Raw genomic sequence first — 14,558 nt, forward strand, 5'->3', positions numbered from 1 at the left:
CGGCAGGAGAGTGAGGCTGGAGGGCAGAGCTGAATTCAGGTGTTGGAAAAGTAGAGGCAACACTTGTTGACCACTCTTTCAAGACATCTTTGTGTTGAAGGAAGAGAACAGAATACCAATGACTTAAGGGTTACCTGAGTTTCTCACCCACTCTGGGATTTTTATTGATTCCTCAGATTTAAAACATCAACTCAATGCTAGCTACATTTTGATAATAACCATGACAGAACTAAGTTCTGGGGGGGGGGGGGCAAATAGAAATTAAATTATTAAGAGGCACCTTTCTTTTTTTCTTTTATTCCATGTTTACATATTCACTTCTTTGTCATTAAGTCACAACATTTTATCAAAATATACAAACAGCACAGATACTTTAAAATGTATAGCTACAATTCTAATTAAACAAGATTGACTGCTACAATTAGCATGCATAGATCCTTTATTGAGAGTGATGCCTAAAGAGAGACGTATGAGTCATCAATTCATTCGTAATGGTATAAAGGACTATATTTTTTTCTCTTGGAAGAATTACACACTTCATTTCTTTTCTTGTTAATAAAATGTGAGGATGCTAATGAGTAACTGCCACTGTACTGAAATCAGCTGAGCATGAATGGATGGAAAGGTTTTATTGTCAAGAGTACCATGACTCTATCTTTGGTGCATTCTAAATTTAATATCTATGTTGACAAGATCACCAGAGTAGTTGTTCTATTAAAACCTTCCATATTAGTGACATGAGCTCTCCTCACCTTCCATTTTCTTCTTTCTTTTGAATTTCATGGCTAATTAGAATGAATGGATTTGTAAATCTCAAGTTACAAGCTATGTTTATTGCGAAGGATTCTCATAAAAACCTATTCAGGGTTCCCCGCCCCCACCATTTACATTTCCACAGATGTACATCAAACAAAATGGGTTAGTGGTTACTAGTCTGCAGCTGAATGAAATCCATTAGGACACCAGGCAACATGCTGTTTCAGTCTTGAGAAATTTGTTTTCACTTTGCTCCTCGAGTCAAGTATCTCATTGATCAGCAATTGGTGCACAAGTGAAGAGCCATACTTTTGAGCAGAAATTAAGTTTTCAAATCTTTCACAGTGTGAAGAACCATCTTTCAAGTAAACAACTATGGTTAGTAATGACCTAACTTCAAGAGTGTCTGTGAAAGATGACAAGGGAAACCAGAGGCATTGTCATTAGTGAAGTTGAGTTGGTTTCTGCTACAAATACAAAGTCAGTGAGGAGCTGAAAGGCCTCAGCCTTTATTGTTGAGTGTTTTTTTTCCCCCCAAGTTGGAAAGGAAGCCAAGAAGTGTATCCTGAACCAGTTCACAGAGAGAAGGCAAATTCCTTCCTGTTTCTGGAGAGGACATTCAGGATATCAGCTTCTCCATCCCTGGGTTAATGAAGGAAAAGTTTCTGAACATGTTCTGGTCCATACTGTTGATCAGGGCTCTGTCAGCAAATGACAGCCGGGGTTTCTCATTTAAGAATTCTTTGTCAAAATTGCTGCAGTCATATGGAGATTTCTTGATTGGAGTTTAAAGAGAGAAAAAAAAGAGAAGAAGATCAGCCACTAAATTAATTAATTGCCCTGACTTTTGCTATCAAGGCTACAATTTGTGTATGACAGCACTGGTGTTTGCAGATAAACTAAACTGAAGTAATACTTACAGAGGGCCATATGCAGTTTTTGTTGAACATCTCGAAGATCCTGACTAATCAGTTTATCAATAGTATAATTAAATTCATATGAAGTCATCCTATTGTAAACATTTAAATAGGATCTAATGTGTCTATCTAATAGTTTACATGAAGCAGGATTGTCAACTTTTGAAAAACTGGTGAGCCCAAATTTGATGTCTGTCCTTTTAATCTACAGGAATCAGTGGGCAGGTGGCGGGGGTAGGCAGTGGAGGAGGTTGGGAGCAGAACAAAGAAGTTCTGCACATTATATATTTCTATTCTATTATCAACATCCTTCATGGTGGGTGGCTTCCCCCACCCATGTTAATTTTAATATCAAATATCCTGGACTGTCTTCCTAGACAATACAGATTGGAACAAGTTCTCCTCAAATCACCTGGTCCCTTTGGTGCCCATGACAAACAGAGAGGATGTAAAAACAAACACTTATCCATAAATTCTGTTTAGTATGGTATACAGTTCAGCTTTCTAAGATTATCAAAACTCACTCCTATATAAAGAGCATAACCGAGGCAGATTCCTCCCGCCCTTCCGGGACAGGCAGGCAGCTTGGGAGGAGAAGGAGAATGGCTGGAACCAGATGGCCCCTGCCCCTGGGTGTCTCCTTACCACTTTAGGCTTGAATGGTGGGTCAATCTCCTTTCTTTCAAGCTCTTCCCAGTTGATTTCCCGAAACAAAGGATGCTGGCGAATGTCTCCCCTCACTCCCAGCCTCTTTTCAGGTTCCCTCACAAAGAGCTGAACAGGAGCAGAAAGTCAGCAATTACTTCTCCAGGGATGAGCCAATTAGTCTCAGATGGAGGTTGCATTTCTTATTGTATGAGTCACATGAATCTGACTCCACAAAGATAAGGGCCTGGCACTGATTATTGAGAATCACTCTCGAATCCCACAAGTCTACTGGACGAGTAATGATTTAAATCATCTTTTGTCATCTCTGACTGTTACATAGATATTTTCTTCTGTCCCTTTTAATATTACTTTCCCCCATGAGGTCAAAATGAACATTTTCCAGGAAAGAAAAGAAACCTGGAAACTCTTCAAAGTTAAATAAAACATGTCAAAGATGTAAGGAAAAGGAGAGTCCACACCTGAAACTTAGAAAAGTCATGGGTCCCCTGAGTGTCTCTCTCACATCAGTTACAAGTTTATTTATAAAGTAACTGCTAGTTGCAGGGTGTCATTAGGAGGCTGTAAGTCTTTAATAGAACCTATGGTAAAATGCAGTATTTTCTATGTTGTTCTGGTAGAACTTGACTTCCATTCACATCTGAATTGCAGGGATCTCTTGCTTTTACCTTTTATAAGAATAGCCAGTCTATGTACTTTAGAACATGACTTCACTTATGTTACCTTACTACTTGAAATCTTCAAAGGCTCTACTCTACCAAAGAATATAAGAATAAAATAAACAATATGCTGTAACAAAGTGGAGATTTCTTTTTTTTTTTTAATTAGGAGAATCTTTTTAGAAGTCTAAGTGAAACACTCATGCAACCACCCCAGTATATAGGCAAGTGGTCAGTCATTGGCATGGTCCTAACTTCCTCTTCCTTACCCTTATGATGACTGCTGGGGCCCCTCAATGGAAACTTGGAGTTCCAAAGCATCTCATTAGAAAACCAATGCACAAAAGAAGTTACAAGAGACTGTCATCTAAGAGGCTTATTACCCACATGGCCTTGGGCAAGTTTTCTGAGTCTCAGTTTTCTTACCTGTAAAATGCAGAGCGAGGCAAAGTGTCTACCATCCTGTGAGTTCTAATGTTTTCTGTGGCCCCGGGAAGGCATTCCAAATTTTCTGTAGCCAAATGCCAACACATGTTGGATTCTCATTGTAACCCTGTCTGTTATCTAGACATGTCTACTCATGGAATATGCCACCTGCATTTCCTACCTCTGTCCTTCCCTAATGACATTGCCATCTTGCAAGATGACAGCTTTCCCCACATGCTGCCCCATTTCCTTCTCCTCATCTTTAAATCCTGACCTACCTTATACTTCCCTCTTCTTTGTGAAGTTTTCTTTGATCACCTCGACTCATCATGAGCTCTCCCTCATTTTCAAGTCATATTCATTGTCATATGGTTGATTAGAGTCAAGCATTGTGCTAGATGCCTTAGCCAAATTATGATTTTAAAGGCATATTCTAGAAGCAGATATTGTTATCTCAATTGTCAGTTGAAGAAACCGGAACTCACATTAGCTAAGAAATTTGCTCAAGATCACAGGTCCAGCCAGTAAGAGAGCTTAAATTATAAGCAGCTCCTTCCTACTTCTGGTGTTGGATAGTTTTCCTCTGTTTGACCAGAGAAAGTCTTCCCTCCATTAGATAAGTAGCTATAAGTATCTATATATTTATATATATATATAGATATATATAAACACACACACATATGTCTTTTCTACTAGAGTATGAGCTCTGGAGGATAGAAACCATTTATATTTCCATTTCTTACAGAGTTTAGCACAGTGCCATGCAGAAAGTAGATGGTCAATAAATGCTTGTTGAATAAGTGAGTAAGCTGTCTTTCCAAGTTATTTATTTGCAGATTATGTGTCTTAAGTCCTCATTTACTATTAGTCTCTTGTTTTCAGCATATAGAACAATATATAGAAAAGTCATAAAGTTCATAGTAAAATATATTTTTTCTGTAGACTCAAACACTAGTATGTATCACTAGATGGAAAAAGAGATTGATTTCTTAGCAGAGGGAATAAGTGACTTGCCCCATACCTCTTCCCTTGAAATAATCATAAAATTATTGAACTCTACTTCTTAAGGACATTTTGATGAAATAAGATTAGAGAAAAGATATAAGTGCCTCAAGAATAGGCCCCAAAGTAGCTTACGTTGTTTTAATTAAATGCTGTCAGAGGCCAAGCGTGTACCATACTAGGTTTTCCATTAGATTTTTCTAGTAACATGTGATATTTGTATCAAGATCATTACAAAGAACCTTCTGAGCTTGTTAAATATCCCTGTGACATTAAAAAATATTTTAAAAGATAAAATGTAGAATGAGAATATAATATGATATTCAATTTTGAGACTCAAAATTCTTTTTGGTTTTGCATGCAAGAGTGTTTATCTTTTCTGTCCCACAGCAAATCACCCCTTCCCCCTCCCTGGTCCTGAAGGTGACTGGTGACCTCATGGGAGGTCATTGAGAGGAAATTTGCATTGAGGGAATAAATGTTCAAGAAGAAAGTCTTGCTTTTGTTCATAAAAGCTGTCAGAAGGGTGATTTACATTTATAGGAAATAGCACACTGCTTACATAAATGGCCAGGATGTAGCTGAAGTTTGTTTAACTTCATTCAACTGTCCAGGCAAGAAAGCCATGCTGGGCTCTGAGGATGGCCCCCACTGCTTAGCACCTGTCACTGGAATCTTCTCTCCCTCTTCATTCCCTCCTCTGATATAGCTTTTTTACAAAAGGGAGAGGCATTTCTATTTGAGATCATTAGTTTTCCATCATTTTCCAAACAAATGGACAGGACATCCTGCATGAATAAATTAAGAAGAAAGAGGCGTTTCTTGGGCGAGACTCAACTGTATTGCAGGGTCCCAGTGGTGATTCTTGATGGAGAGCAATCTCTCTGGACATGTAATTGTTCAATGTGCCTCATGCATCCATATACTATGAGGGCTGAAGGGAACAGTCTGGTACTGCCACCATGGCCGTAACAGACACCACTAAATGCTGCTTTGTTCAACTTCACTAAAAGACCCATTACTCCTGGGCTTACAACATTAGAAATAATTCTCTCGGCCCTGGACGGTTGGCTCAGTGGTAGAGCATCGGCCTGGCGTGTGGGCGTGCGGGGTTCAATTCCCAGCCAGAGCACACAGGAGAAGCGTCCATCTGCTTTTGCACCCCTCCCCCTCTCCTTCCTCTCTGTCTCTCTCTTCCCCTCCCACAGCCAGGGCTCCATTGGAGCAAAGTTGGCCCGGGCACTGAGGATGGCTCCATGGCCTCTGCCTCAGGTGCTAGAATGGCTCTGGTTGCAACAGAGCAACGCCCCAGATGGGCAGAGCATCGCCCCCTGGTGGGCATGCCGGGTGGATCCCGGTCGGGCTCATGCGGGAGTCTGTCTGATGGCCTCCCTGTTTCCAACTTCAGAAAAATACAAAAAAAAAAAAAAAAAAAAAAGAAAGAAAAAAAGAAAAAAAAAATTTCCTTGACAAAGTTTCTCAGAAATATTACCTTGGACTTTTGCAAATAAAAGGAGCTCAAGGATGTGGGGTCTGTTGGGTAAAAGTTACAGAGCAAAAGAAGAGCACAGATGAAATGAGAAAGCCAGTCTTATAGTCAGAAAATTGCATGATAGACACTAATTTTTATCAGCTCTTTGCTGAAATATGGGTCAGAGCTACCTTCCCCATGGAGCAAGAACATGGAATTTTTTTTTTTGTTGTTGTTGTTTTGTTTTTTTTTTTTTTATTCATTTTTGAGAGGAGAGGGAGAGACAGAGAGAGAGAGAGAGAGAGAAGAGACAGAGAGAGAGAAGGGGGGAGGAGCTGGAAGCATCAACTCCCATATGTGCCTTGACCAGGCAAGCCCAGGGTTTTGAACCGGCGACCTCAGCATTTCCAGGTCGACGCTTTATTCACTGCGCCACCACAGGTTAGGCCTGTTTTGTTTTTTTGTATTTTTCTGAAGTTGGAAACAGGGAGGCAGTCAGACAGACTCCCGCATGCGCCCGACCGGGATCTATCCGGCACGCCCACCAGGGGGCGATGCTCTGCCCATCCAGGGCGTCGCTCTGTTGCGACCAGAGCCACTCTAGCGCCTGGGGCAGAGGCATGGAGCCATCCCCAGCGCCCGGGCCATCTTTTGCTCCAATGGAGCCTGGGCTGTGGGAGGGGAAGAGAGAGACAGAGAGGAAGGAGAGGGGGAGAGGTGGAGAAGCAGATGGGCACTTCTCCTGTGTGCCCTGGCCGGGAATCGAACCCAGGACTCCTGCACGCCAGGCCAACACTCTACCACTGTGCCAACCGGCCAGGGCCGACATGGAATTTTTATTAACTCATATGGGAAAGAATAAGTCCAAACTCTTCCATATGAATTTAAAACCTCTTGCACCAACGAGTCCTTTTTGTCCCCTTCTTTATCCTTGTCTTGGTTTCTGCTCTTTTTAACCACATTTATTTTCTGCTCTAGCAGCAAATCCTTTTCCTATTACTAAAACTCTGCAGAAGATTTTTTTTTTTTTGTATTTTCTGGCATGTGGCCTTAGATTTGTCTTGTTTTAAAACATTTTATCTTGAAATAACTATGACGCCTTAGTATGCTTGAACTTCTATAACAAAATATCACTGACTGGGTGGCTTAAACCATAGCCATTTATTTCTCACAGTTCTGGAGCCTGGAAGTTCCAGATCAAGGGGCCAGCATGATCAGTTTCTGCTAAGGGCTCTCTTCTTGGCTTCTAGATGGCCACCTTCTTGCTCTGTGATCACATGGCCTTTCTGTGATGCATTCACTCAGAGGGGAGATCACTTTTCCTCCTTCTATAAGGGCATTAATACCATCATGGAGGTCCCACTCCCATTACATCATTTGTACCGAATTACCTACCAAAGGCCTTCTTGCTTCCCCTAATCATCATATTGAGGGATTAGGGATTTAACATATGAATTCGGGGGGGACACATTCAGTCTATACATATATGTAAAGTCACAAGATGTTAAAATGTAGTAGTGCAGAGATGTACTGTGTACCTTCACTGAGTTTTCTCTAATGCTTACATCTTACATGATTATAGTATAATGTTAAGACCAGAAAACTGGTATTGGTACGATATGGTACAGTATGTTTGGTAGTATGTCATTTTACCATGTGTGTAGATCTGGGTAACCACCACAACAAACAAGATATGGGACTGTCTTGTCACTGCAAAGGTCTCCCTTGGGATAGCCCTTTATAGGCAATCCTCTGCCTCCACTATCCCTAACCCCTGGCAACACTAATCTGATTTCCATCTCTATAATGTTGTCCTTTTAAGAATGTTACATATGTAAACTCAGACAGTATGAAACCTTTTGAGATTGCCTTTTTTTTCAGTTAACACAATGCTTTTCAGATCCACCCAAGTTTTTTTGTATATCAATAACAGTTAATCCGTGTCTGACCAGGCAGTAGCGCAGTGGATAGAGCATCAGACTGGGACGCAGAGACCCCAAGGTTGCCAGGTTGAGTGTGGGCTCATCTGGTTTGAGCAAAGCTCACCAGTTTGGACCCAAGGTCGCTGGCTTGAGCAAGGGGTTACTCGGTCTGCTGTAGCTCCACGGTCAAGGCACATATGAGAAAGCAATCAATGAACAACTAAGGTGTTGCAACGAAAAACTAATGATTGATGCTTCTCATCTCTTTCTGTTCCTGTCTGTCTGTCCCTGTCTATCCCTCTCTCTGACTTTCTCTCTGTTTCTGTTAAAAAAAAAAAGTTAATTCCTTTTTATTTTTGAGTAATAGTCCATACACACAACTTTTCATCTTTTCTCCTCCAACTGGAAGTAATCTTTTTCTCCAATCAGTCTTCCTCTCCTTTGAAACCATCATTCTCAGCATCTTTCCAAAGACTTAACTTCTGCTGAACTCCACCAGGCCCTTGGTAGTCCTTCACCCTCACTCTCTACCAAGAGCTCTCCCAGATCCTAAAATGGGGCTGGATTTGGGGAGCTCAGTTGCTCAGCTTTATGCAACAACATCAGGTGAAGGTGGATTGCAATTGTAGCTCCAGGGCCTCTGACAGCCCACAAGCTTTTCCCTTACTTCCTTTTCCTGGTGGGATTTGTTGGCTCAGGCCTTCTCAGTGCAGCCCTCATACTGTGGATTACTGTGCCTGCTCAAAACTCACATATTGAAGCCCTACTAACCGTTAGTGTGAGTGTACTTGGAGTAAAGATGTAATTGAAGTTAAATGAGGTCATAAGGGTGGGATCTATTCCAATAGGATTAGTGTTCTTGTAAGAGGAAACAGTACAGAGTGCTCTGCTGTGTCATAACACAGGGAGAAGGTGACCTGCATGCCAGGAAGAAAGTCTTCACTGGAAACCAACCCTATGGACTTGATCTTCCAGCCCCTAGAACTGTGAGTAAATAATTTGTTGTCATTTAAGGTGTCTAGTCTATGGTATTTTGTTATATCAACCAAGCTGACTAACCCACCTCTTATTAAGCCCTTCAAAAAGCCAAATGTAAAATAAAGGTAGCAACTGTAATAATGTTCATACTTGACTTCATGTAAATAAAATTGTTTACATGTTTGGGGCCCAATGCTTGAGTACTGAGCTATTTTTAGTACCTGAGGCCATTGTGCTCAGACCAACCGAGCTATCCTCAGCATGCAGGGTGAATGCTCAAGCCAATCAAGCCACTGACTGTGGGAGGAAAAGAGGGAGAGAAGGGGGGAAAAAGATGGGCAAAGAAGCAGATGGTTAATTTTCTTGTGTGTCCTGATGGGAAATCAAACCCAGAGACATCCATACACCAGGCTGACACTCTATTCACTGAGCCACTGGCCAGGGCCCCTGCTCTAATTTTTATTGTTATCTTTTTTTAAACTGGTTAATTTTGAAATCAGCTTTCCTTTTATATGTATTTTGCTCAATCACTAAAAGTGAATTTAATTGGTTGTTTGGGAAGCTTTTTAAGTTTATTATTGTTTGAATCACAGTCAGAAAAAGTGAAAGTTGAGTTGAACTGGCTCAGACTTTTAAACACCACCAGCCTTGGATGGGAGTGTATTTCCTAGGGGCTTTGTCAGCACTTCTGGTTCCACATCCTGATTCCTCAGGGAGAGCCCCAAGTGGCCTCAACATTTCTAATACCCTAGACAAACTGTCAGTTGTGTGAGAGCTGTAGAAGTGTTTGCCCTTTAAATTACATGCCAAGGAGTTCTTTGTGAAAAAAAAAATAGACCAGTGAAAAAAGATGGGCCTGGTCTTTTTCTAAGTTTACATATAAAATTCACTGATAGGTTCTAATGTTGAAAGATCTTTATGTAGTTCCTTTTCAATATAGAAAGAGCAAGGCTAAAATAATAATAATAATTATTATTATTATTATTATTATTAGCAAGAGAGAGAGAGGGACAGAAAGGAAGGGAGAGGGATGAGAAGCATCAACTTGTTGTTACGACATCTTAGTTGTTCATTGATTGCTCTCTCATAGGTGCCTTGATGGGGGACGGGGAGCTCCAGCTGAGCCAGTGACCCCTTGCTTAAATCAGTGACCTTGGGCTTGAGCCAGTGACCTTGGGCTTCAAGCCAGCGATGTTTGGGTTCAAGCCAGTGACCGTGGGGTCATGTCTATGATACTATGCTCAAGCTGGTGAGCCTGTACTCATGCCAGATGAGCCCACACTCAAGCCGGTGACTTCTAGGTTTTGAACCTGGGTCCTCAGTGTCCCAGGCCGATGCTCTATCCATTGCACCACTGCCTGGTCAGAAGGCTAAAAATTATTACCCTAAGTGATTTCCTTTTCTTTTTAGCTAGCTGAGATGCCAGAAATCAAAACACCTATATTCTTGGTCCATTTCTTTTAGTTTTGTTAGCTTCACATTGGAAGGTCTCTCTGATCTGGACAGTTGGTGGGATGGCTCAGTCAACATAGGTTGTTGTTATTACATGAAATTAGCATATTATATTGCCATGATTTATTTTCAGTTTTTACAACTTGTTACAGTGATACACTGTAGATGGTATTTTGCATCCTCAAAAAAGGTACAGTGGGACTCTGCCTAAAGTCCAAACATTTAATGATGGGTTTCAGGTGCCTCTGTCTGCGCATTGGTTTGCTCTGGGAGCTCCTGGTTCATGGCTATTGATCCTCAGACCCATGTTTACATCTATAGCACTATATACTGATTCTTAATTGATCCTGGGCTATCACAGATGGAGGTCTGACTCCTTGATTGGTGGTGAATTCTGAAAATTTCTGCTAAGATGGTGAGAGCCTGCTCTCTTCAAGTTTTAGGGTAAAAAATGCATCAATATTTCCAGTGGACACAGGTAGGGGATTTGGCAGGAAAGCTGGTCTGCCTAAGACACTCTGCTCAGCAGGTAACAAGCAGAGAGATTCCCAGTGGGATGGAGTGCTGCTGAATTAGGGTTTGGTATAGGAGCTGGGCTGGGGAATGCACTGAATAGCCTGTATCTCAAGGGCTTCAGACAAAAATGTGCACAGTGATAGGAATTTCCCAAAACCCTATGAGAATGCCTTACCAAAGTCTTGTCTTTAACAACCTACCAAATTGAAAGAGCACAAAGACACCAACATATAAGAACAGTTCTTTCTCCGTATTATCCCTCCATCCTCTGCATGCTTTTAACCTGTATGGTCTGAAATAGAAACTCTAGAGCTAGAGAGGAAGAGAACAAAGACAATAGTATGAACAAATTTCCTTCTCTGTGGTGAACATAGCCAGTCATGAACTTGGGCAGAAGAGAGGGAACAGAAGTTTTTGCTTTAGAGGTAATAGTGATGTGATGACTTATGTCTTGGATGGAACAGTTTTAATTTCTCAATTGAGGTGGTGTTTTTTGGCTTAAGAGTGACACATAGCCTGACCAGGTGGTGGTGCAGTGGATAGAGTGTAGAACTAGGATGCGGAGAACCCAGGTTCAAAACCCAGAGGTCACTGGCTTGAGCGCAGGCTCATCTGGTTTGAGCAAGGCTCGCCAGCTTGGACCCAAGGTTGCTGGCTTGAGCAAGAGGTCACTCGGTCTGCTGTAGGCACATATGAGAAATCAATCAATGAACAACTAAGATGTTGCAACAAAGAATTGATGCTTCTCATCTCTCTCTCTTCCTGTCTGTCACTATCTATCCCTCTCTCTGTCTCAGACACACACACAAAAATCAATAAATAAAAGAGTGATATATAGTTTGTCTTTGACCAAAGAATGAGCAGAAAAGTCATGCCCAAGTTTTGAACCAGGAGCAGGGGAAGATGAACTGGACTGAATAGATTTAACAGGGACTATGGGGAAACAAAAAGTTGAGTATTAAGTCACAAATTGTGCTTGTTCAATGGGCTAATTATATCTTAATATGAGGGCATCCAAGAGTCATGGAACTTGTTCCTGGGATTCTTTTTTTTATAAATTATGCACATGACGGTTTGTTACTATCTAATATTTATCACACTGGTGCCTCAGTTAAGACGAGATGGTGAGCATTCCTTGTAAAGTCTGTTCAGTACAATTATTGTTTACCATGCATAAGTCTGAGTTTAGAAGTGAATGAAAATAGTGATCAGAAAACCTAATACTAAGTTGATGAAGTCTTCTTTACTTCATTTCTTACCTTCACTAAAAGGTCCTTAGCCTCCTTCTCAAGCCATCGTGGGTAAAAGGGATTGTCCATGCGGATGGAGTGGAAGAGCTCTTCTTCATCTTGCCCGTGGAAGGGTGACTGACCAATGAGCATTTCATAGAGGAGAACGCCGAAGGACCACCAGTCAACAGAATGGTTGTATTTCTGACCCAGCAAGATCTGTGTGACCAAAAGGCAGATATAGAATGAACAGAAATGAAGTTGATGTGAGAAAACCTTGCATGGGTTTTTTCAAGGCCACTCAATAAATAATTGATGGTGGTGACAGTAGTATATGGTTTTAACAAAGATCGCACTGAAAACTGTATTTTTAAAGAAGCTAGTAACTGGATACAAATGAGTGGGCAAAGCTAAACTTGAGCAAACATTTTTGGGTTTCAATTTCTACTTTTCCCCTGGCCTTTAGCAAAACTGTGTGCTATTAGCCTCCATTCCCCATCTGTGATGTGAGGGCTTGGGCAGCAGGTCCAGACGCAAGAGCACTGACACCCATTCCCCGCTCCCCAGTGCCTCCACTGTGACCCTCTAAACGAAACTCAGGCGTTTTACCTCTCCTGTCCTAAGGCTTTGCATAAAGTTTCTTTGGGTAATCAAGCATCCAGAGAAGTCATTTGAACAAGTCCTTTCCTCAAATCCTAACTAATCATGGTTTACAACTAAAAAAGTCAAATTTTATGACTATGCCAAAAGACAGAGTAGTATATCAACCTGTTCAAATACAGATATTGGATCTCTAAGCTCTATGTACTCCTTGATAGCAGTCTTTTGAGTAGAACTGGTCTGGTCTATTTTTAAGGGAAATGGATTTAAAGTATGGAATCCCATTTAACTTTTAAATAGATTTCTACCTTTTCATCAATTCACTTTCTTGCAGAAAAAGCTTTGTATCTGGGCCATTCAGCAACTTCCTTGTTAATGTTGGAACATTGAGAGTATATATCTTGTTCTGCTCAATGCTCTTCATCCTGACAAACCATACTGTAACCTCCCCTAAAACAGTATATAGCGTCCATCAATGGATGCATAGATAAAAACAGTGTGGTCTATACATAGAGTAGAATATTATTCAATCTTAACAAGGAAAGAAATCCTGACACATGATACATGGGTGAACCTTGAGGACATTGTGCTGAGTGAAATAAACCAGTCACAAAAAGACAAATATTGTATGATTCCACTTGCATGAGGTACCTAGAGTAGTCAACTTCACAGAGACAAAAATGGAATGATGGTTTCTAGGGCTAAGAGGAATGGGAATCTGTTGTGTAATGGGTGCCGAGTTAAGTTGTGCAGATGAAAAAGTTCTGGAGATTAGTTGCATAACAATGAGAATGTACTTAACACTACTGACTGTACTCTTAAAGAATGGTTAAATTGGTATATTTTATAGTAAATATATTTTACCACAATTAAAATCAGTGTGTAGTAAGAGCACAATAACAGTTTTTAAGTGAAGAATAGAAAATCGTTGGCTTTCATGAATGCTGCTGTCAGGATGGTTTGGGGGCAAACCATACAACTCTGAAATACTAAATTTAAAAAGCAAGACTGGAGCCCTCTTGGGATGGCCATTCCCTTCACTCTGCAATGTAAGGCTCAGATTGCCTGTGTGAGGGCACACACACACACACACACACACACATGTCATTTTACTATCGCATTCTTCATTTGGAATTTCTCCCTTCATAAATGGGCCTTCGGAATAAAGGGTAGAATTGTAGCACTGATGGCCTTAGGAAAGAAAAATAACAGTACAGTTCTAGACATTTTAGTATTTCATAGGAAAGCTGCATGTTCTGATGCTGGTAAAGTCTTTGACGCAGCAGAACAAGGTGTGCAGCAGCCATCTCTGACCCCAACCCGACCGCAGGCCTATCCATGGGAGATGAGACAAGGTTGCAGTGAGGTTCAGACATACTGTGAAAGTGTCTCTAACATAAGACTTGTTAGACAAACAACAACAAAACAATTGTGAAGGTCATACAAAATGCTGCAGGTTCTCTTTCTGGCTTGGTGATAAATATCTGTCTTGATGACCTGGTTCCCATTTGTGAAAATAAAGATCAAATTGCAAACAGAATTTTGCAATCTACCTGGCTTACTTCCAGTATAGAAACGCTATCCACTATCCTTAACTCAATATTTAAATGCTAAAGTTCACTTAAAAGTTTAGAAAAAATAAACTTTGCCTTAAGGAATAATCTAAAAGTATACCCGGGGAGAATGATAAAGACATGTTGACATGCACTATCAGTTCAGGTAAACTTGCCTTTAGTGGGGCTTGGTGCACATGCAATTCCCAGGCTGCACCACAAGGGAGAGCCCAAAGCAACCAGAAACTGCTCGAGCATCACATCTCTAAACAACTTCATTAGGCAGAAAAAAGGAAAAGAAATTTGGAGGACAGGAGACAGCTGTGGCGGAAATTTAGTCCTCTAAGGTTACATGATGTTAATAAACAATTTCAGCCTTAAGTTAGGAGGAAAAAATGTAAATTCTTACTC

General features: G+C 40.9%; 1 protein-coding gene across 4 annotated transcripts in view; it reads right to left on the minus strand.

Moving 5' to 3' along the window:
* Positions 1 to 208: 208 nt before the first annotated feature.
* PRKCQ (protein kinase C theta) overlaps positions 209 to 14,558 on the minus strand; it is a 135,576-nt gene continuing 121,226 nt past the window's right edge. For 2 of the 4 annotated variants that reach the window (XM_066385321.1, XM_066385322.1), the window contains 3 exons: positions 12,025 to 12,213; positions 2,319 to 2,447; positions 209 to 1,531 (listed from right to left, as the gene is read on the minus strand). In XM_066385321.1, coding sequence (XP_066241418.1) covers positions 1,376 to 1,531; positions 2,319 to 2,447; positions 12,025 to 12,213 — 474 coding nt within the window. In that variant the 3' untranslated portion in view covers positions 209 to 1,375. The remainder of the gene's footprint in view (positions 1,532 to 2,318; positions 2,448 to 12,024; positions 12,214 to 14,558) is intronic. The other 2 variants (XM_066385319.1, XM_066385320.1) reach the window with 1 other exon arrangement.

This window comes from Saccopteryx leptura, chromosome 5 (assembly GCF_036850995.1).
Source record: "Saccopteryx leptura isolate mSacLep1 chromosome 5, mSacLep1_pri_phased_curated, whole genome shotgun sequence".
NCBI classification, from domain to species: domain Eukaryota; kingdom Metazoa; phylum Chordata; class Mammalia; order Chiroptera; family Emballonuridae; genus Saccopteryx; species Saccopteryx leptura.